Genomic DNA, 24,063 nt, shown 5'->3' with positions numbered 1-24,063 from the left:
GAAAATGGTGTATGGTAATAAGATAGTGCAATATATGTTCGTTTGTGAGATGAGAATATTTTAAAGATTTTCCGACTTCGTTCTTATTCGCACTTTGGTGCTGCACTCGCCGAGTTGCGTACCAATTCCCATGCGGTTATTAAGCGGGGGATTTATGGCTACCATCTTTAGAAAATCAACCACAATAGGTGTTGGTATATTTTTTAAATCTTATAGTCAACGGAAAGAACACCTGACAAAATAATTTGAAAAACCAATTACACAATTACTACACATTACCTAATAAAAAAAAAATTAAACAGCACCTGCAGTCACAATAAAATAATATAAAAAGTAATTCCCATTTATTTGACAAAGGCTGTGCCACAACATTTAATTCGATTTGCCATTTATCATTTGTTCTTCTTCATATTTAATAATGTCAATGCCGTGAAATTTACCCATCGCATTTCCATTACCGCTTAATGCAACACAATTACTTTTAATTATTTTATTATGTAAACATTTCGGTGGACCAGTCCGCAGCGGACAGCCGTGGAAACTCATTTAATTGATATAAACATTGTAGTTTAATTGCCTTAAATGCCAAATGAACCGGTTGACTTTATTACCAAACAGTTTGACGTGTGTTTTTTTTTCATTTGGCTTGATTCGTGGGTGATTTTTAATTAAATTTCAATGGAAGTGGACCCTAGCATTGCCAATGAACTGAAATGCAGATTGCGGTTAGTTCTTCGGTTCTCGGTGAGGATTAGTACATTAAATGGCTGGTAGAGGTTGTCTTTTCCGATTCGTGATCGGAACACAGGACAGAACAGGCTAGGTGACCCAGATCTGGGGGCTAAGTCCCTTTTGGCCGCACACATCCTCTGAAAAAAGGCCACATGCATTAAGCCAAATCGTGCGTCATTTTGAGCATTAAAATTAATCCATGGACACGCAAGGATAATCGCCTGGATGACACGCTTTTTTATGGCTACCTGGCGCCTGTGAGCGAAGCTATGCCCGGGAATTTTGAGATGCCGACGCGTGACTAAGAGGTCCACCAGAATGAGTGCATGTTACGTATACGCCGCCTTGTTCTTTGTATCGCAAATTGGCTGCAGTCACTGCAAATTTCAATTTTCAACGCCATAATTGGCCATCTAATTATAGTTAGTGGCTACTGGCACACGAGGCCTGCCTGGGCATTAAAAGTAATCGCCTCTTATGAATAATATTCCGGCAAGGACTCAGCCCAGCACTATTGAAATGCTAATCATAGCAATGTCCTTTGTATATATACGTATTATATTTTCGTTCGTTTTCTTAATTCCTCGAGACCCGTGCAAGTTTGTTTTTCACTTGAGTCTTGGCCAAAAAAAATAAGAGTACTGTACGAGAAAGTAGCAAGTGTGAAAACTGAGGGGTCACCCAACTACGTCACGCATGTCCTTGCACGGAAATGTGAAAACTTTTTGTAGATTTCTCCCCTGCTTTCCGCTAGTCTGCTAGTTTTTCTCTTTTTTTTTTGCGCAAACAAAGGTTGTGCATAAAACTAATTAACTTTGCTATTTGCCAACTGCAAGGGGAATGTTTGTGCTCCTGCAGAATTTATTATTTGCTCTGAGCAATCAAATTAGAATAACCATTTCGAATGTGTGTCAAAGATATGAAACTGATCTGCCGGCTAAAGCGGCCTTTAAATTTTTAATTAAGCTTTTGGGACCAAAAGATACCATTTTATTAAAGCATCGTAGTTGACGTAACGAGATTTAACAAGGAAGAACGCTATAGTCGAGTACCTCGACTATCAGATACCCGTTACTCAGCTAAAGGGACCAAAGGGAAATGGAGATATGCAAGCAGCAAAGCGAGATTTAAATGCGCCACCTACCGGCGGAAGACAGATTTAAGCATTGTGGGCGTTAGGGTAGGCGTGGCAAATTTTTTTTTGGATCAATCGATAGGCATTGACGAGACCAATACATTTCAGTTAAAATTTTTAATCTAGCATAAAAATTGTGGGCGCCACAGGCTTGGGCGGTTTGTGGGCGTTAGAGTGGGCGTGGCATATTCGCATAACAAACTTGCGCTGCGTACAAGGCTACGGAATCTAAATCTGAAATCCCAATACTCTATCTTTGATAGTTTCCGAGATATCCGCGTTCATATTTACGATTTTTTGAAGTTTGTAGGCGGTTTGTGGGCGTTAAAGTGGGCGTGGCAAACTTTTTTTTGGGTCAATCGATAGGTATTGATGAGAACAATTTATTTCAGTTTAAATTTTTACTCTAGCATCAAAACTGTAGAAGCCACAGTTTTGGGCGGTTTGTGGGCGTTAGAGTGGGCGTGGCACTCTACTGAAACAAACTTGCGCTGCGTAAGAAGCTCAGGAATCTGCTCGCCAAATCTCAATAGCCTAGCTCTCATAGTTTCCAAGACGTACAGACGGACAGACGGACAGACGGACATGGCTAGATCGACTCGGCTAGTGATCCTGATCAAGAATATATATACTTTATGGGGTCGGAAACGCTTCCTTCTGCCTGTTACATACTTTCCGACGAATCTAGTATACCCTTTTACTCTACGAGTAACGGGTATAAAAATATTATAAATTAAATGTAGATGCCATTTAAATGGAAAACACTAACACTGATTTTTATCAGTAAAATTATATAAGAATTTCTAGCTGCTGTGAGTCATTCCTACGGCATTTCCTGCCAGAAAAAGTTGACTATAAATAATAAATAAAGCTCTTAAGAATTTTAACGAAAATAAATTTTCTTAAGATACAATTCACAAATAATAGCTTTTAAAATTTAATTGGCTAAAGGATAAACTAAAGAATATGTATTTATCTGTGCCAAAAATGACCCCAGAGGATAGCGTAACACACAAGCTGTTGACTTTTAAATAGTGCCCACTATCAAACTATTAGTCTTGTTCGCCATTTTATCCTATGCAAGCAATTAGCGGCAAAAACACATCGAAAGCAAATGCAGAATAAATATTTTCGTAAATAGACAAGCGGCACACAATAGGCGCAAATATTTGGCAGCGAAAAAACGCAGCTTTTTTAATGTCAGAGTTTCGATGGGAAAATCGATAGATGACCCCGCAACAGCGATCTCCGTTGCCCCGCAGATGTGGCCGAATAAAATGCTGGACAAACAAATTCAAACAGTTACAAAGCCAATTTAGGTGCCCTCGCCGCCCTCGGCTATTTGGCCAGCTTGATTGAGCCATGTCCGCTGGCCATATCCGCATATCCGTGTGCTCCCGCGAGGATTTTAATCATGCACGTATTTTGAAGCTTTTACGCTTTCCAGCCACGAACGCCATAAATATCCATCAATATGTGAGTGAGCGACTTTCGGCTTTCTCCGCGCCGTTTACTATGAACTCTGAAAAAACAGAGAGAGCCATTAATATATTTATGCGGATGGAAGCCACATAAAAGCATTCATATCACCGCGAATGGCAATGCACACGTAATTGCATAAATTGTGAAATAGTTTTAGTACTTACGGATGTCGTGATAAAATTAAACATAAACAAATTTGTGCATTGAGCACAATTTGAATACTAAGTTTAGCCAATTATTACTATTTTGTGCATTTGACTTTATGTGCATTAAAATATAATTATAAAGTTGATTCTAGCAAACTATCAACATTTTATATGTTTTATCAAAAGATCTCTACCACAGAACATTTTAAATATTTTTAGTGTTTTGCCAAAAAAATAAGCTATTATAAAATATTAAATAAAATATTATCCTCAACGACTGCACCGCATTTCAAACACATAGACCTAGTAACTCAAATATAAAACTATCTGATCTCTTAATTAACCCTTCATATGAAAATCTCCAGCAAATTCTTAACTTCCTCAAATCAGCTAACCTACTTCAACTCATTTAAATTGTTAATCTCCTTCTCTTCCCACTCATATGTAAAATTCTAGTTATTAAGTAAACCTGTAAATACAATTTAGTCCGGCCGAAAGTCTTAGCAACTATGGCCGATTCCTCCCTGTACCTTAAGTTTTAAACTTTTGGCAACAGAGTACAATAAATAAATAAAATATTAAACGCCTATTTAGGACAATGAAGAAAATTACTTCTTAAAAAATATATATCAATTGTTCATATATTTTTATAAACTTAATCTTTATTGCTTTGTAAACATTTTATTTGTTTACTTTAAAAAAATTATTATAGAAATTATTGACCAGTCAATTTTTTTAAAACTTTCCAAAAGAAATAATTATGTACTGATTGAAGAACTACAAATAATAATATTTACTAATAATATTTAAACAACTATTTATTCATTATGTGTGTTATACTTTATTATTTTTAATGGGGATTCGTAAAATCAGTGTTTCATTAACCCTTTTTTTTGCTAAGAATTTCCCTTCATTTATGGTGGAAACCAAGAAGAAATCCCACCAAATACCCCGCTCCTTTTACCTTTGCCACATACTTTGGGCGAGTCTGCTCTACTTTGGCTGCAGCTTTATTATTCACTTTGTCTATCACGGTCTGACTCAAAAACTTAACCCTATTCGGTGAGCCCTGCTTGAATGTCCTGGGGCTCTGGGCCCGACAAATAAGACAACAAATAAAAAAGGGGGAGCAAACACAGAAAATGTTGAAAAAGATGCAGGAAAGTAGGAAAAAAGTGTTAACAAGCAGCGTATAAATTATTAATTAAGTCGCTCTACTTGACCAGTCTGTGCAATTTGCTTTATTAAATGAAATGCAACTGAAAAAGCAGACCTTACTTGTGCAAATTTATATTCTCCGCCATTTGACATAAATTTTATTTATATCCATGTGAATTGGTCTCTTGCAGAGGCCTAATTATTTAATCAATATATGCCCATAAATATTGCACAGAGCTCTCAGCCATAGGGAAAAGATATATGAATGCCTGTAATATATGTGTTGGTGCTTGTGTGGCCCCAATTGGTCCAATTAGTGAAAGGAAAACAAAAGTTAAAGTTCCCACAATGCTAAACTGCATGGAATACCATATTTCAGACAGGAGCCCTATAATTTCGATGAACAAGGCGTCGGACATAATAATTAAAGGTAAACGACTGGGTCAGACAGTTCCTAAGAGCCCCAGAACATGACAATGATATAAATTCGATATAAGTATATAAGGAAATTTAAATAATATATTTTTGAATGCAAAGAAAAACTCCACTTTTCACATCTTAGGAAGATGCATGTCTTTGTCCTTACACGTCTTAATAGGGTTCCGAATTAATATACACAAACGTTTCCAAAACATAGATTTGAATAAAAATATAAAATCCATTTATAGGATATGAAATCATATTTTCAAATGAAATTGGAATTAGACTTGTAATGGGCTTCACACAACTTAGTCAAATTTGTTAAGTTGCATGTTTTTGCCTTAATACTTAAGTAACAGGATTATTTTTTTATAGGGGTTTCAAAGTAATGCACTCCAACATAAGCAATCCCCTTTGTTATTACATACAGAGCACACACTTAAATACATTGTGCTTGAATTTAGTACCCAACCACTCTCCAGAGAAAAACAAATGAGTTGGCATTTCATGTGAAATGCTATCAGGCTAGCCTAAATCTTAAGCCTCAGTTGTGGGCGAATCCTCGTGGCAGCTTGGTAAATCGTTTTGCTGGAATAAGACCTTTACTATCCTTATACAATTATAACTAAAGCGCGACCTTTATACACATGTCCCTCAGAAAGAGCCCTTTTATGCGACTCCGACTGAAACTCCTAGTTCAAGTCTACCTGGAAAAACGTTCCGAGGCAAAACCTGGGCACTAAAAATGCGTGCGTGCCTTGGTATTTCTTTTTTATCGATTTGCATATCTAAATTTAGTCAGGCGACATATAATGCCATACCACACACAGTGTATGTTCGCATGCATATATGTTTATTATACACATGGAGGCCAGGGAGCACGGCCACACGCACTAATAAATATTGCATTGTGATACTGGGAATGGAGTCCGCTCAGTTTGAGGAGTCGTGGCTGCCGTAATTAAAGTTCTTCCACCATCTGCCTATGCCTTGGGGCTACAATTAGATTTTGGTGTTATGTGTTCACTCTCTACACATGTATGTTTACACCTAAAAAAAGTTCTCTTTCTGGAGCGGGAAAAATTCTTTTTGAATTTTCCGAATAACAATCAATATTACTAAGCCCCTAGCAATGTGAAAGTCATTAAGTTAAGCATGGTATATTTTGTTGGAATAACAAGATTAAAAGAAATAAAAAAACACTTTAAAAACTTGTGAATGAAAATTAAACCTTAAATTGGGAAGCATTTTCTTTAAAACCTTCTTTTGATGGGACAAAACTTATGTATGATTTCAAAAGATATCTTCATAAATAATTATTAAAATGATAAAAAAATGTAAACTTAGTTATTCATATTTTCTCTTGCAGTCAATTTAATCTAAATTAAATCATAGTAGCAATATTTGTTATTAAAAATTCTAAGTCTTAGTCTAAACTATTTCTTGGTGAATTTTTAAGTTCTTCCCTCTGAAGAAATAATTTTCGAACTAATAGAAAAACAAAAATTTTTATAAGAATCCTTGCACTTGATTAACGTGCACCACCGTGCCTCCAAGTGGACGTGAAAACACGGCTTTAGATTGGCCGGCAAATGCCTTGGTCACCTTGAACCGCCGCCTCGGGGAGACAGAAGGATATAGGACATCGCAGGACGCAGGACGGGCCATGATAAATGAGCTACGTTAACTCATGTGGCAAATGTGACATGTGCTCCGGCATTTTTATTCCTTGTGTACCTGGGCTTGTGTGTGCTGATTGCCATGTGAGTCCGTGGAGAGACAAGCGCTAAAATTACCATATTATAGTCCCCCGACAGCCGCCCAGTAGTCTTGGCCCGGATCAACGTGGCCCACTCGGACCACGGACTACGGACCATCTATTCAGGCGCACAAACTGGGCCCAGACCCCCATGTCCGCGGAGAACCAGGGGGCTAATAGGTCAGTTTAGTTGGCCGTAGCATGTGAATTATGGTTAATTTTGGCTGCCACATTGCGGAAGTTATTAACTCGTTTGATTGAACTTGGCCGTAAGTGATTTAGGACGTGTGGCCATGTGCACCAAGTCCAAGTTGATGCCTTAAGTATATTAAATAAGTGGGGAAATTTGAATTTTGTGTGTGGCCCATAAACAAGATATTGATATTGTTATGGAAGTCGGAATGGAGAAATCTTATACAAAAGCAAGGCAATTAAGTGGGCACTCATTAGGGGCTGAGTCTCTAATGAAATTTTGTCGAGAAATAAATTTTAGCTCTCCTGGCTAATAAATTTTGATAATGGATGTTTAGCCATAGATATTATAATTTAGATTTTCGGATTTAATATAATTATGACAAGCTAATAATTTAATCTTTTAAAAGGATTTCACTTACTGCTCTAATCTTTTCTTCAGACATTAAACAATATTTCTCTGTTCTTATTGATGTCTTTATAGCTTAACTTTTTTAATGACAACTCTTGGTTACTAAACAGTTTATTTGCATCTCCAGGCTAATGTTATGATCTGCAAGGGTCCGTCAAAGCTTAGTTACTCGAAGCAAGCCCTCTGCTCTGATTTTTCATTAGTGCTTCACTCTTCTTTGAGAAACTTGGCCATAATAGCCAGGGGACAGCCCCGCCCCCCGGCCGTCTGTCAAATATTTGAACAAAGCCCAAGACGCGCAAGTCTCGTCTCCAATGCTCCGCGCTGAAAAGTATGCAGCAGACAAAAGCTCATTAAGAACTCAGACACAATCCCACTCGCAGCCCCATAACAACCCACTCCTGTCATATCCTGTTGTCATCGTCATCGTCTTACACTCCCCGCACTCCGTGTTAAGTGATTTCCATCATTTGCGCCGGCGGCACATGCTGGGGAATTCCAAGTTGGTAATGCCGACGACATCAGCAGCCTAAGTCCCTTTCACTCCTTTCACTCCTTCCAAGTCATATGTTCAATTTCATCTAAAAGCAGCTCTCGACTGTTGCTTGTTGTCCTGGGATCCGGACAATGGGGAATTAACCCAAACACAACCCACTATACCACAACCAGGCAATCTTGAAGTGCGAAAATATGCGGGCCTTTGGTGTTGATTTCCATTTAATAATTGGTTGTTCTAACTGGCTTATCTTTTTCAGCGGTCTCGCATCGTGTGCACTTATGCAGACACAAGGCGATAGAGGATTCCATTGAACTGGCTGCCAAGTTAAATTCGGTGAGTGCGAAACTTTTCCTTTCAATCACAATGGCAGCCTTACTTGCTCAAAGCCCCACCAGCTCAAACAGATCTCTGAATGCACTCGCTTGCAAAGAATCTCGTACGAAAAATATAAAAATAAAGTGCGAGCCATAAAAATGCAAAGCACTAACAAGCAGTGCAGGGGTACAGAGAGAAAAGGCTTTAAGGTACTTAAAGATAGCTTTAATCTGGATAAAGCCATTTTTAATAAATTGTATAATAAAGTGAAAAGCTGTAGACAGCATCATTACACAACGTTAGGTCTTTACATAAGTTTTATTAGTGCTCAAAAAGTGTTATCAAAATTCTAAATTATTGAAAAATATTTTGAACAGACTTTAGTTCTTTGAATATAGGGACTTATCTGTTTTTAATTTTTTTAAAACAATGAATATTTTGGTAATACTTTAAAAACGTAATCTGGAGAACCAAAACCCATCCACAACGCATACAATTAAAGTTATTTTTCAGTGCAGGTACGTGCATACTATATGTATTTGTGAAGGTGCGGGCTAGGTCTTGGAAAACTTTTGTGTGTTTAATTTCCGGCTGCTTTAATACAAGTTCAGTCGGGCATGCACTTGAGGCTTGGCCAGGATTGGCGAGCCTGACGGACTCGTAAGCTCCCAAGGAGCTGCGTGTCCTGTGGCGTCGTGTCCTTGCGGCTCATGACCCGCAGATTTGTGGTCTATGGCATAATATTTATATAGAAATTAAATAGCCTCCAAGCCGGTATTACTTAAGGCAAAGGTCAGTGAAGTGTGCGACTCCGACCTCAGGAGCCCTATGAACCGCTGAACTGGAGGTGAAGGAGTGCCCGGGGTGGCTGGGTTCTCTATTCAATTCATGTAATTGAAGTCCTCTCATGCTGATTATGAGGATCAACTGAGGCATGGGAAATCAATTTAAAGTCCCACCACGAGCATTTAAATTTAATAATGCGATAATATAAACAGAAGAACTAAATTTATTAAGTAATTGCAAAGAGCACAACTCTTAAAAATGTTATCTTTTTAGGATCCTTTAATAGTTTTTGAAGAGGAAGTTCGGAAATCGTGTCTTTTATAATTGTTAAACATATTTTTCCACAATCTAGCAAATGGTATAGCATCGCAGGAATTCTCCTTTATACTAAAGAACCTGAAACTTTTTTTATGAAGATAAATCTAGGGCGTATTTGGAGAAGGGAGTTGGCCTTAATAGGACCCCCCATTCGTTTGGCGTGCTCCCCTTTTCGATAGCTTACCTGTTCTTGACTCAGGTATATAAACATACATATACACACGTATCTGCGTATATATCTGCTCCTATATAAGCAGGGCACATTGTTAGGACAAACGACCCTTGAGATATATAAATAAACTGCCTCAAGATTAGTTTAAATGGTTGGCGACGTGCCTTTGCCCTCGTTTCGCAGATGCAACTGCAGCTGGTAACTGCATCCAGCCAGGAGGGCGACATCCCCTAATATCTCCTCCGCTCCTCCGCCCATACCCCTCAGTCACTACACTAAAAATAAAAAAGGGAAAGAACAAAAGTCTTTTATATATAAAATATATCTTTACTGCCATAACTCAAAGTCTATACAAAAGCGTGTCTTTACTCTTAAATCAATACTAATTACTCTTTATTTAAGATAGGATATTCTACACAGAAAACATTTTTCATAGATTTGTTTTCAAAAACCTAAAACATATTTTCTATCTATGCCTTATTATGTGGGTAATAAAATATTTTGTTAATTTTAACTGATTTACTATTAATATAATTTTATATTTATAAAATGATCTTTTGTTAGAAGCTTAAAGATGTATTAGTTTTGACTTAATACTTTTATAACATTTTTGTAAATCACGAGATGTAATTATAAAAATTCTGAATACATTTTTTCTCAGTGCATGTGTGTGCGTATGTGATTGGCGTGTGTGTGTGCATGTAAAGTGGCGCTTATTCTAGCACTAACAGAGAGAAACCAACACAAAAAGCTCTTTGGCACTCGGCATGTCCATGGAGGGGGGCAATCGGGGGCAGGTTGCATGGCATAGGGGCAATGTGACCCCCCAGCAAGCCGCCCCCTCTCAACACGCCCATTATGCTCATTATGTGCTTTGGTACTTGGCTCGTTTTTGTCTTTACTTTCGTCGGTGTTGTTGCTTCTTCAACGTCTTCCCCTCGTGTTTGTTTGTTTGTTTGTTTGTTTATCTTGTTTATTTGCTTTTGTGCCAAATTATTTGTCGTTGCTTGTTCGCTGTTCTTATGCTACTTGCTATTTGAATGCTTATTGCTTTTTCCTGTTATTTTCTTGCTGGTTTCTTGTTTTTGTAGGGGCAAACCAAGAATTTTGATTGTCCAGATTTTGTGAAGCAAATTCCCGCATAAGCTTTATTTGCTGTGGTCTACGAAGGGATATTGTAGGTTTTAGGATCCCAAAGGTGGCATTTAAGGTACGATCCTTGATAAATATATACATATGAAAAGATACATCGAATTTGTTTATTTCCAAGGAACTTCATTTAAAATATTTTGGATACACATTTTTTTTAATATTAAATAGTTTAAGAAATATTATTTATCCATCACAAAATTGGATACAATAGCTTACTATGAAATGATTTTGAATCCGATGGCATCTATAGTATTAATTCTATACATATATTTTTTATAGACAACGATTATAGCCGTAGAGTTCGAAAATGTTCAGGAAATTCAAATGTTTTGGTTGAATTTCCTGGTTTCCTGGCCATTACACTCATAAATACATTTTTATAAATATTAGAAAATCTACCTAAATTCGCTATAAATTTAAGCCTGGTGGTAAGATTTTTTAAATTTGTGCATTTTCTGGGGTGATTCTTTTCTTGCTTTTATAATGTTTAAGTTTTTTAGACTTAAGAATTTTGACCTTCAATGAAAACGTTGGTTGGAAAATACCCAAACACCCAATATCGCTACCATATACGTATTACAACTTGTAAGAACCAATTCGATTTAAAATATAAATTTCTCAATTGTCAGCATGCATATCCTTCGGTTCGCCCTCAATTCGACTCTTGAGCCAATATCCCCGTAAGCCGCTTGCCCTCGGCCCTTGTAAAACAGCAGAAACCACCAGCCAAAGGGGAAAAAGAGTAAAAACAGGGCAGCTTAAATGACAGACAGCTCCCAGTGCCCCGGGTGAATCCAGAGCGAGGAGCAGAGAAATGTCCAAAAAATGTCAATTTATTATGGCGAAATCAGCGCGGGACACACGCGGCCAACACGCGTGACCAGCGGCATAAGCCCACCCAACTTCCAGCTGCCAACTGCCAACTGCCACGCCCTCCTCCCAAGGGCCCATCTCACCATCCAGCGTTTTACCCAACTGACTGTGTCATGTGTATAAATACTTTTTAATCTGAATTATTACGGTCTGCAAGTTTTTCTTTGCTTGATTATAATTTATTCACATAAATTTCCATGATGCATGGCATTTAAGTGGCAGTGACAGGACCAAGAGCATTCGAACTCCTCCCTTCGACATTTTAGGAGGGCTCTCGAACAAAAAACAAATCCTTACCAAAGCCCTTTAACGAAACTGGGCGTGATGCACAAAAAAAATTTAACTGAAAAGGACGCAGCCTCGAAAAGTTGGATCTGAAAATGGGATCAAGGGGATTGCTCGATTCGATTGTTTAATTACTCAAACAATCAATGAAATGGCAGCGAGTAGTGGGTATAAAAAAAACATGTTCCGCTGATGCTTAAGTGCAGATACAGAATTTACAATGCATAAGTTAAAAAAATAGTAGAATAAATAGAATGGTTGACAACTTCTAACCCGTTTAATTTTTGGTATTTTGAAAATACCCTTTTCTTATAATATTTTATCATTTTATATATTTTTTTTATTTATTCTTGTTATTATTACTTGGAATAAGCGAGCCTTTTTTTTGTTTTAACGATTTTGTATTAATAAACCAGAGATCTAAGGGATTTATAAATATATTTAAACATAAAAATAAAATTGAAATTAAGCTAAATTTCACAGGGAAAAAAGAACCAAACTATATCCTCTATATATTTAGTTTAAAAATTCCAATAAATAAATCGTCGAAATGCTTCAAGTTGAACTCGCAGTGTTAATATTCTGACCGCAACTGTTTTCGCAATATTTGCGGGCGTGACACACTTCCGCTTCACTTTAAGGGTCTGTGGTCGCGGTCATCCGTGAATATCCACCGCAATTTGCTCATTCAATTTTAATTATATATAAAACATGTATGTACAACTTTTTCGGAAGTGTTCAACTGAAAACATGTTGCATAACCGAACAAGCTAGTAAAAATTCCCAAAGCCAACATTGTACGATTGCCATCTGTTCGATTTCTGTTCTTATTTCTCTGGGGCATGGACAAAAAAAACAAAAAAAAAGTTAACTATTCTTCGATGTTTTTCACTTTCCTGTGTGTTGGCCAACATCGTCATCGAGCTGACCCAAGCTTATTGTAAACAGAATGTGATACCACGCAGACAAACACCGGAATATCGGAATAACACCCCCGCACATCCTATGAATGCACCACTAACTCCACAACCCATTCGAATTCCCAATCCCCAAGTCCAACCGCAATTCCTGCTCTATCTCCACACGACCATAGCACATTTGCACTTTGTCATTTTGCGTTAACTTTGCGCAAACGTTTGCACCGCAAACTGTCAAAATGTGCAATTAGTTGGGTTAAATGGCTCACCTCAGCGATGAATCATAAGCATGTACAGTGGAAGTCGGCCTTGTTTGCTCATAAATATAATACATTTTGGGAAATTCAACTTTAAGAGGTAGTACTCGTTTTAGAAACGAAAATTTTTCCCATTATTCTAGACTTTAAAATGGTATTTTTGTCGGTTCTACACGACAAGGTCCTTTTAAAATATGACCAGACTACGATTTAAATGAAAATACCAACATTCACAAATCGAATATTAATAAGCGCCTTGTAATAATTTTAACATCATCGCGAGAGTCTTTGTTTAGAATTGCCTTTGTTAATTTTGTTGTGATACTTTTATAGGGAATACCTACTGTACTACACTGTATATACAGTTATGGTCGCTGCAGGCTTGCATATGTACAAAAATTTAAATTAAACATTGCAATCAAATTAAAAATCGCCGGGGATAGAACTTTTATTCAATTACACTCGCCTGGCATTAATTAAACGTGTACGTTCGATTATTGGAAAATTCTCGGTCTCCAACAGGTCGTCGTCGTGTGTCAACTATGTCGTCGCGTGTTCCACTTTTCCGAGCAATAAGCTGACTTAAGCCTAAACGGCTTAGCGTCCCTCTGAGTGGTTTGCCATTTGTTGAGAGCCCGCCGCCTGTTTGTGTCTGTGTCTGCACTTCCATTTTAATTGAAATGCGAATGAACTGCACTCGACTCGACTGGATCTCCATTCCACTCCGGAAACCCACCTGCATTCCAGGGCTGAACTGCGCTGCATTTGCCCACCGAGTTATTTAATTAGGCAGGGCATCATGGCAGCATGCAGATTGCTCTTAGTGCTCGCGCTGCCAATTTCCAATTGCAACCCGCTGGCAAAACTGGGTCAAGTGCCCTTCCTCAATTACCACATTTGCCTGGCCATCCATTTTTGGTCTATGCCATGACATTTTAATAACTTTTAATGCAACAGATTACGGTCCATTATGGCCAGCGGCAGATTAAGCTCATTAAAAATGGATACCATTTTGCGTTGATTTGATTGAAACGCCGGAAAGCGATGTAAATTCGGAATGACCTGCCATTATGGTTTCAAAACGGGACTACGGATAAATTGAAACAGTTGAATTTCACAACCATCGTTTTCCAAAATTAAAATTAACAGCAAATCTTAAACTACTTTGCATTGAAAGGGCTTATATAGAATGTTTTAAAAAGTTAATTTATAAATTTTAACAGGCTTTTCTCCCTGTGTGATTGTAACTCTTTCAGAACAACGGATTAATTCACAATTTGTTGAGTTGTCCACATTCATAATTTGTAGAGCTGCCTTCAACACAACAATGCCCCCATTTGGCCTTTCTGGTTTGGCCGCCCACAATCTTTATATATACGTGGCTATAAGGGATACGTTAAAGGCCAGAGAATATTTCAATGGGTTTAATCAACTTTATTTTTGCTCTTGTCTTTTCTGTCACTGCAAAGTTCGTGACTTCGAACAATGGCGCCATGGCAAACACTGACGCCCGAAAAATCGATAACAAGTTGTTTGTAATTGTTGCTGGTTGCTGTTATTGTTGCCGTTGTGGCTAAAGTTTTTATTGTTATTTTGTTTACGGAGGTTACTTGCTGGTCTGTGACCGAGACTTGTCCGCTCAACGGCAACTTAAATACTTTCTTTAAAAGGTTCCCCAATAAAAGGTATTTAGGTTAATAGATTGAACCTTAGGCGAGTTTACAGAGATGTGTTAAATATAATATAATATTTGATAGTCTAATCCATCAGCATGTGTTTTTCTATAACAGTTTAGAATATAAATTCAATTTAAAGTCATCTTGATTTGCTATATCTTAATTATAATTAAACCCTATCACCTGCAAGCTCTTTACATCTGACCACCAGCTGTAAATTGCAATTAAACAGCCTGGGAAATAGTTTCTCTCCCATCAGATTTAATGGAATTTTCAATTAACTCTGCCTGGCTTCAAAAGCGTTGGACTAACATCTAATTGGATTGCCGCTTGATTTGGGCGAAATTTCAAATTAGGGCATTAAAGCTGATCCAGCACAAAACGTGCTCGAAATGTTTGTCGGTCCGGGGGATATTAAGTATCCGACATGTGGCCACGACCGCAACAAAAGCGCCCGCCCAAAAGTATGCAAATAATGTTGGCTGCAAATCTACCCACAGTGTCAACTAATTTGGCGAGCAGGCAAAAACTAGCAGCAAATTATTAAATTGACTGAACAAGTCGCACCAACAAAAAAGATACAAAACGCAGATACAGATACGGAATATGAAAAGTTGCTCCAGTAAAAATATGAAAAAGTTGAGAGCGCAAAATGAAATGCACAGCGAACTAGACTAAGCCCAAGGAAAAAAATGTGCCAAGGGAAGGAGAGGATGGGGGATTTGAGGATTGGTTGTGTTTCGGGTTAGTTGTTGGCTTGGGCTGTCAGTTGGCGCCGTTTCCGGCCGCCAGACGATGGCCGGATTAACTTTGGCCAAGCTGCAGTCGTCGGACGCTCGAGCGCGGTTTGTGTAAATTTATGCCCCGGAAGGCATGAAGGATATCAGCGGGGAAGGCCAGGAAGGATTCAAAGGAAGCCCGGTATGAACTGATCTACGGTCAGAAATTTCTATATTTTCTACCCTTTTTTTTAAAGCCCTCTGCCTCGCTCAAAAAGTTCGCATTCAGCTAAAGTTTTTTGACATTTTCGGTGCACCAACCGAAACAAAAAGAAAGTCGAACAGGCGTTTAAAATAGATTGAGGTCAATAATTGTCCTGGCACATGTGGGCGGGTGGAACCGAGTTGGGGCCAAGGAAAACACGTATAAGCCATATCGGTACCAATTTGTATATGAGTCCCATTTACAAGCCCACTTCTTGGGCCTTCCCTAGTTTCTATGCCTATTACTTTCGGTATCTGCCGCCTTGGGGTTTATTTTTGTGCTTTATGGCCAAAGTCACGTAAAAATCGAATAAATGTATAATGAAGACCCTGAATATGGTGGAGGATACCCCAAAGCCACTGAGCTTGGTGGGATTGTCTGTGTTTCCTGCGGTTTTCCTTTTGTTGAAGGGGCAAAGGCTAGAGAGCAGTCTCACTCTTGTCAAAGTTTTTCACTGGCTTTTCCATATGGTTGGGAATAAGCTGTTTGGGCAATCAAGCTTAAATTGACTGCGGTTTGTTCCCATGTTTTCCGCATTCTTAGTCTGTAAACTTCTCTTTAAAGTATTAAAATAAATTTCCTTTAAACCGCTTAAAGGAATGTTCTAAGCTGTTTCCTATATAATCCGCTTATACAATAAATACACGAATTCGAACATGCATGCAACCATATGTACATAACTAATCAGACCCAAATCATTCGGTCTCAATGGATGTCTGTTTATTCTTCACTTTTATTTAGAGCAAAAGCGGAAATTGAATTTTTGCGGTCTGCATTCAGTTCGGTTAGTGCAATGGCCGTTCGAGTCTTTGCATGTTGAATAAATGTCAAAATATAGCCAAACTTGTACCTACTTGAAAACTACATATACGTTTGGCCGAAATGAAAATTGCATTCCTGCCTGACTTGGCCACAAACTGACAACCACTACTGCAACAACTGGCAACAAAAACAGCAGCCGTGGAGAGACAGCCAAAAGACAGCCTTTGACAGGCAACAATAAAAATTCGTTTGGCCCATTGACTAGCTGACTGACATTCAGTTTTTGGGTCTCGCCTAAACCGCTTACAGTAGGGTAAAGCTAGTTTTTCGGCCTGGTTTGTTATTATTTTTGGCACTGCATTTATAAAAAATATTAGCTTGGAAGGAATTGTATATCGTTGCTTTTTTTTCACAGAGCATATGGATCAAGAATAAGATACTTGGTACTGATTTAAAATGTTAGTAAAAATATAATTTAATTTTTTTACAAGAGGAAACAAACTAACAGAAATCTTGTAAAATATATAGCTAATCTTATTAAAAATCTTAGATTTATTAGAAAAGATGCCCAATCAGTTTGATCGTGATCTACCCTACTATTTTCGGCTGTCAATATAGACACTTGTCCATATAATTCACAATGGCATTGCAGGCAACTTATATTACGGATTTCTACAAAACCCCAACTTATGTATGCTTGAAATTACCTGGAAAATTAAAGTTTTGTGGCAGTCGTAAATCTGTTTCAGGAACCGTGTTATTTGGCAACTGACATTTACGGTTAGTTGTGCACGCAGGTGGGCGTGGCCGTTGGGCCGAAACAATCCAATATTGCCACATCAATCAAATCCTATATGTACGGGGTCGAGTGTTGATGCAGGCAAGTCATTGGAAACGACAATCAAGTGGGTGACGATAGATTTTTATTTTAGATTGTGCCGCGCGAATTGCTTTCGACGAGGTTAATTAGTTTTGTGGGGTGCCCCTAAATTGAAATACCGCCAAGGAGTTAAGTGGTGATTTTCGTGAAATAAGTTTTTTCTCAGCACAGGATTTTGACATTTATTTTTAGGGAATCAAGCTTTTTAAGTATTAATTAGTTTAAAAATCATGCACAATACGCTATTATGATTATACCATACATTTTGTTGCAATAAGCAAACAAATCTTAAAAACATTTTGAGATCTATAATCCTAATTACTTTAAAATAGTTAAAGTCGATATCCGACATCCCCTTAGAACAAAGTATAAGAGCTAAGATTATAGAATAAATTGAGTTTGAAACGTGTTATAGAGAAGAAGTGCACCAATAAAGAATTTTGTGAAATTCAGCTCCAAAGGACTTCCAGTACCTCTTAAAGATCGCGAAATGTTGATTTGAAATTCGAATTACATCAGCAGTTTCCAACCAGAGGAGTTGATTTTTTTAAAATGAACTAACATTTTATTTGTGCTGATACAATGTTAAAAATTAGTTTAAATATTTTTCCTTAAGGGTCAAAATTACTTCCACAATAAATATTAGCAATACCCGATTATTAGACGAAGGATTATTGATACAATCGAATTCTAAACATTCATGTTTAGGCCATTTTAAATATACTCATATTTTATAACTTTATTATTAGGCTAAAGCTGAATCTAATTAGGAATTTGTACAAATAAACAATTATATGCAAATTTCGAGGTCCACTAGATATGGACTTAAGCTTATATTTCAAGGCACCATTTGAAAAGATTGAAGAGATACTTCCTTGGACCGCTTTGACAGGAATAAGCTGTATCTCAGATTACATAAGCGATTGATGTGTGACTTAAAGGATTCCTTTCTTTGCAGTTGTCGTAACATGGGCTGCGTCTTTGAAGCGGCCAAAGAGCAGCAGCCCCACAAACCGAGAAGCAAGCAACTGAGGCGCAACCAATGCCGTGGCAAGGCGGCAGCGGGGACCAGAGGCAAGGCCGCTGTCAGAGCGAACGAGAAACCAGCTGAGGACATCAAAATCAAGGATAACTATCAACAAAACCATAAAACGCAAACCGAAACACAAACAGAGGCAGAAGTGGAAGTAGAATCAGAGGCAGAATCAGAAGCCCAAACACAATCAGAGGCCGAAACTGTGCCCGAACATCTAAAAGCGACGGCTCAAGTGCTTTTAACGATACGGCAGGCACGTCAGGAGAACGGCAAGCACGGTAGTCAAGTGGCTGAAACGCACAAGGACGAAGGCGCGAAGGACGCGTTGGCGACGACGCCAGGATCCATTGTCGACACGACGGCCAGAATCGGAATCGATATTGCGGCAACAACGACTCAAATCGCCGAGCGGGATGAGGACGAGCAGCATCGGCAGCATCACACTGTCCGCCGGCGGAGGCGCCAGGACCCAGCGAATCCTACCAGCGTCTCGAAGTCACCAGCTGCCATTGCTGGCACCTCAGCACTGTCCCTGCATTTCCAAGCCCTCGCCGCCCTAGCGAAAACACTGCAGAAGCAGAACGACGACGACGACGAGGTGGGGAGTCCTGGCCAGGATCGCCAGCCAATAGCCTACCGGCCGTGGCAGGGACATCCGTATGCGGAGAGCCAGCTGCCCGCCACCATGTCAGCGGCCATCATCGCGAATGTCAGCGCCACGGCGGCGGCCACCTCGGCGGCAGCCTTCCAGTATCTCGGCCAGCACTACAAGCACTACAGCCAGTCGATCAGCTTCTACGCCGCCTCCAGCGTCATCCTGATGCTCTGCTATCTGACCACCGCGTCCACGGCGGCCACGCAATCGGAGACGGGTGCCCTCGACAAGCATCCCATGTGAGTGCAGGCCGGCTGAAACCAATACAGAGTCCCCGTAACCGCAGAGGTCGCCTTGATTTATCTCTTTACATTTTGAAAAAATTAAGTAATATATTAAAATGTAAAAAAATTGAGGCTTCCGTTTACGATGTAGCAGTCATATTTATTTTTCAAAGATAATCGATAAACAGGCTATAATAAAACATTAAAGATAAAAGTAATAAATTGTACATAAAAAAATTCCGTTTCCGGAGCAACAAATATATATTTTTTATGTTTTGAAGATAATCGATAAACAGGCTTCAATTACTTTTTATCGAAACCCGCCACTTCGTCTAACGGAAACCCACAATTTAAACTGGCATCCGCCATTTTAACTAACGGAAACGGATGGTAATAAAACATCGATAGCAAATATATTTGTTATCGAACGTTCAAAACCGGAAACGTAGGCCGTCAGATAATATAAACTTAAAATGACTATTATACCATTGATTGAAGTGCTTAAAAAGCAATTTGTAGATTAAGAAATTGAAGGTAAAGCTTAAAGTATATGAAAAATGTAAATTGATTGATACATTCAAAACCAGAAACTTAACAAATCAGATAACAATTTAACTAGAAAATTATTATAGAAATACTAACATTAATTTCTGAAATCATAAAAGAGGTTTTTTAAATTCCACTTACAAATGAATTACAATTTTGAATTCAAATCAAGGCGATTTTCTTGCATTCATTAAAAAACTCCCAAATTCATTCCGGAACACCGCCATTTGATTTTGTTACCCTCAACAAACACGCGCCTCTCTATTTCCCTTACTATCTATCTGTCTCTCCACAAATCTATCAATCTATATCGCCCGGCAATCCTTTCCACGACACGTACAAAAATTGTTCTATTTATTTTTTCCTTTTTGAAATTCTTTCAGTCATGGCATCGATTGGTCGAAGTAAGTTAATGCACACCTCCTTCCCTCTCTAAAAAAGATAAACCGAAACAAAGAAAATATGGAAAAAGAGCAAACTAGACTTTTTGGTTACATCTTTTACTCAAATAATGAAGTTTCGTTTTGTGCACACACTATTCTTTTTGAGTTTATTTGATTCCTGTTGAGGTAATTGGTTTTTCTCAGCTTCGTTCTGCTGATGTTATGCATGCGATATGAAAACAAGTTTATGATTTGCACAAACTAAAATGATTTGCGAACTACTATCAAAGCAAATCAAGGACTTTCCAAGTTCTCAGATAACTAGCAACATTTTTAATGTTTTTATCAAACAATTAATTAAAGCCACTTTGGTTATAAAATAGGAAAATTATTTTATTTACTGCTTACTTACATATGAGTTAAACGATATTATCTGTTAATTGGTTTTCTTGTTCGACTTATTTATCCACAAACTAGCAATCTTCCCATCTATTTAAAACAGCACACAAAACTGTTGTATATAAAAGATTCCTTGGGAAAATAAACCAGTTTATACTTTGACTATTACTAACTCTAACTTATGTGCACAAATACCAAACTAATTTTCTTATGTTTTCCACAGATTCGATGAGTCCAGTTCGGACAAGGAGATATTAGATTTACTGCTTGAGAAGAAGCGCTACGATAAACGATTACTGCCGCCTGTAAATGGTAAGAAGTTTCAGAACTTATCCTCCATTCCACATTGTTGCGATTACATTTTCAATTTTACTAAGTGGAGAGTGGGTCAAAACAATGAAAACTTAGTTTTTGTGCCATTAAGAGTCGCTGTTCAAGGGGGAAAGGGGATCGCTGGGTGTTTTCAGTCTTGGTTGCCGAATGACAACCAACAGACAACAATTGCAGGATCCAAGTCTCAACGTATGGACAGTATAAAATCAATTAAAGTTAATGGGTCCACTGCCCTGGATTTGATGCACAAAAGAAGTGGGTTTGGGTGGGCACTATCTTCCGACCATCTATGCAATGGAATTCCATTTTCTTCGATATGTTTATGCTTTGGAAACCATTACATTACATCCTTTGGGCAGTCAGAAAATAGGGAATGGGAGATGATATTAATGGGAAAACTTGATGAGATTAACAATGAGCTTAAAGTTTAATATTTGTACTCGAAATCGATCAGACTACTATCATTGAACTTTTGCAGATGAAGACTTTTGCTGTGGTCTGCAATCGCCCGATATGGCAACTAATCAAAATGCACGGAGACCACACAATCGCGGTTGGTGTACTCTCACGGATTTTTATATTATGATTGCACTTTTGTCTGACGTTTTGTGTTTCTTCTTACTTTTGTAGAGATTGCTATATTTTCTAAGATGTTTTATATTTATTTTCGACTTCTCTTAGTTTCTCTATCTATGAAATATTATTTATTTTCTATTCATGTACAACTGATTTGAATTAGAAACATCCAGAAAAGTTTCGCAAATCCATGTAGTTGAGTGCATTATTAGAAAGATTTTAGTTTTTCCCATACGAAGGTGGTGTTATGTACCTGAAACTTTAGTTTTTGTTTATATTGGGGTTCCATATTAAAAACCAATTTCTATATTTGCTAGCTGAATATAAAATGTATATTTATAGTAGACTTTTGCTTTTATTGCGTCTTTGCTAACTAGAATTTTCATTTCTTCCGGCACTTTTATGGCATTTCAATAAAAACATTTTTAAGTAGACCCCTATTGTGTGTATTGAACTCCTTTTAATAGGCACTCTGACGGTGAACGTGAACGTGCTGCTCCTGAGCTTAGCATCGCCCGATGAAAGCAGTTTGGTGAGTCCAAGGGAAATTGAAGAAAGTATGTATTTCTTATTGAAACGATTGCTTGCAGAAATACGAGGTGGAATTTCTGCTTAACCAGCAATGGAACGATCCGCGACTGCAATATGGCAATAAGTCTCATTACGACTTCTTAAATGCTCTGCATCATCATGACAGCATCTGGACGCCGGATACGTATTTCATTATGCATGGCGATTTCAAGGATCCCATCATACCAATGCATTTCGCTTTAAGAATATTTCGGAACGGGACCATTACGTACGCAATGAGGTGTGTGTCTGTTCTGAAGCCCGATTTGAATATGAATGAATTTTTTATACAAAACCGGAGACGAGGCCGGGCTAAGCGGCTTTAATGGCGCCAGAAAATGCAAATTTTCGCTCAAAGTTCATATTCATTAGGGAGAGCAAGATGACAGGCAGAGCGGCCATATTTTTTTATTCTCTCTGCTTTTTTCCGTCGCTTCTTTTGCTCAATTTTCCGCAGTTTTCCTTTTTTTATTTCTCACTGGCTAGTGGAAAATTTGAGGAAAGGGCCCACAAAATATGTAAGCTAGCAGGGCAAACATACGAGGCCGTAATGAAAAATAGCACAAGAAATGGAGAAGGTAGCGCAGAGAAATAGGTGAATATGAGTAAAATGTAAAAAAGGTAAAAGTAGGTATGTAAATATTTGGACAGGTACAAGGTACATACATCCCAACTCCTGGCCAACTGAAAATTCAGGCTCGTATGTTGTTTTCTGAGTAAAAAAAACGGCGAGGAACTTTTCACAATATGGCCAGCATTTGCTGAATGCTCATGTTTGTCTTCTTTTCCTCCATTTTCCCCTTTTCCGCTTTCCCAACTTGTCTACATTTTTAATTCAACAGAACTTTTCCAATTGACTGCATAGCGCAAAAGTGTCGTCCAGCAATTAAAATAAGTTGCAGTTGCCATTTACTTTCCCAGCTTTTCTGGTCCAGCATTTCCCTTTTGGTGTTTGCATAGCCGACAAGGAGAAACGTCGGAAAAACTTGCTGGAAAAGCGACAGCGACACGGGGTGGAAAATTATGAATTGATGCTGGCGAACAAAGCGAGATATTAAGTGGCAAAGACAAGCATGAAATTGCTTGAGGGTAAAATTCGAAGAATTATAAGGTCAAAATATTTTCACGGTAGATGTGCATCAGAAAACATTAAAAAAGTATTTAAAATCTTTGAATTGCCTATTCATTTTATCGAAGATTTTGTACGATACGAGTATAGTTAAAGATTTGCCTGAAGCCTCTGAATTAAAACCATACATTTATTTATGAAAATCGTTATAGTATTTAAAAGTTAAACAGACAACTGAAGGTACTTGTAAAGTGTGTTTAATTTATTTATTATGAATTTATGTATAATATTGCTTGTGGTATCTCCTTCTAGACGTCATCTGATCTTATCCTGCCAGGGAAGTCTTCATATATTTCCATTCGATGATCCAAAGTGCTCCTTCTCCATGGAAAGCAGTAAGTTATAGTATAAAAATATAATTTATTTAAATTTTGTTATTATAAGCCAGAATACCCTTTTGGCTGCACATATAAATAAATATATAAAATACTTATAGGCTTATATACTTATTTACAAAAATAAAAAACGGTATGTGAATGTCAGACAGTCCCTTTTAATAATTAATTAAAAGGCATTTCCTAACGAAACTGACGATACAAAATATCTTAAGAATAAATTAATCATATTCGTTGAAGCTATGAATATATTGAAAAGTAGAAAAAAAGATGTCAAAAACAAATGTTGGGAGTAAAGCTATTTTTAACAGCACAATTAAGGAACCAGTAGGATTAATGTATAAATAATGTGACATTTCCGAAGTGTTGAAAGGGAACCTCAAGATGTTGATGCTCTGATGATAAAAAGATGGGCAGGCGAGCGTGTTGACTGCCACTCAGGGGAAATCTGTTCCTCTATCTGCATTCGTCTGTGTGCTTATTTGTCTGTGTTTATGCAACAATGGAGGAGGCGATGGGGCCTAAAGGGGCGTGGCACCGGCAAGGGGGGCCCAAACGACAAAAG

General features: G+C 38.0%; 1 protein-coding gene across 25 annotated transcripts in view; it reads left to right on the top strand.

Moving 5' to 3' along the window:
- Nucleotides 1–24,063, top strand: part of LOC119555452 (glutamate-gated chloride channel) — a 55,222-nt gene that overhangs the window by 15,755 nt on the left and 15,404 nt on the right. For 16 of the 25 annotated variants that reach the window (XM_037866836.1, XM_037866835.1, XM_037866834.1 and 13 more), the window contains exons 3-10: nt 8,192–8,268; nt 18,271–19,242; nt 20,157–20,177; nt 20,779–20,867; nt 21,367–21,441; nt 21,932–21,996; nt 22,055–22,275; nt 23,416–23,498. In XM_037866836.1, the coding sequence (XP_037722764.1) occupies nt 18,281–19,242; nt 20,157–20,177; nt 20,779–20,867; nt 21,367–21,441; nt 21,932–21,996; nt 22,055–22,275; nt 23,416–23,498 (1,516 nt within the window). In that variant the 5' untranslated portion in view covers nt 8,192–8,268; nt 18,271–18,280. The remainder of the gene's footprint in view (nt 1–8,191; nt 8,269–18,270; nt 19,243–20,156; nt 20,178–20,778; nt 20,868–21,366; nt 21,442–21,931; nt 21,997–22,054; nt 22,276–23,415; nt 23,499–24,063) is intronic. The other 9 variants (XM_037866840.1, XM_037866838.1, XM_037866852.1 and 6 more) reach the window with 3 other exon arrangements.

The sequence above is a fragment of the Drosophila subpulchrella genome, chromosome 3L, assembly GCF_014743375.2.
Source record: "Drosophila subpulchrella strain 33 F10 #4 breed RU33 chromosome 3L, RU_Dsub_v1.1 Primary Assembly, whole genome shotgun sequence".
Classification (NCBI taxonomy): domain Eukaryota; kingdom Metazoa; phylum Arthropoda; class Insecta; order Diptera; family Drosophilidae; genus Drosophila; species Drosophila subpulchrella.
The sequence above is the reverse complement of the archived record's forward strand: the minus strand, read 5'-3'. Positions and strand labels throughout refer to the sequence as shown.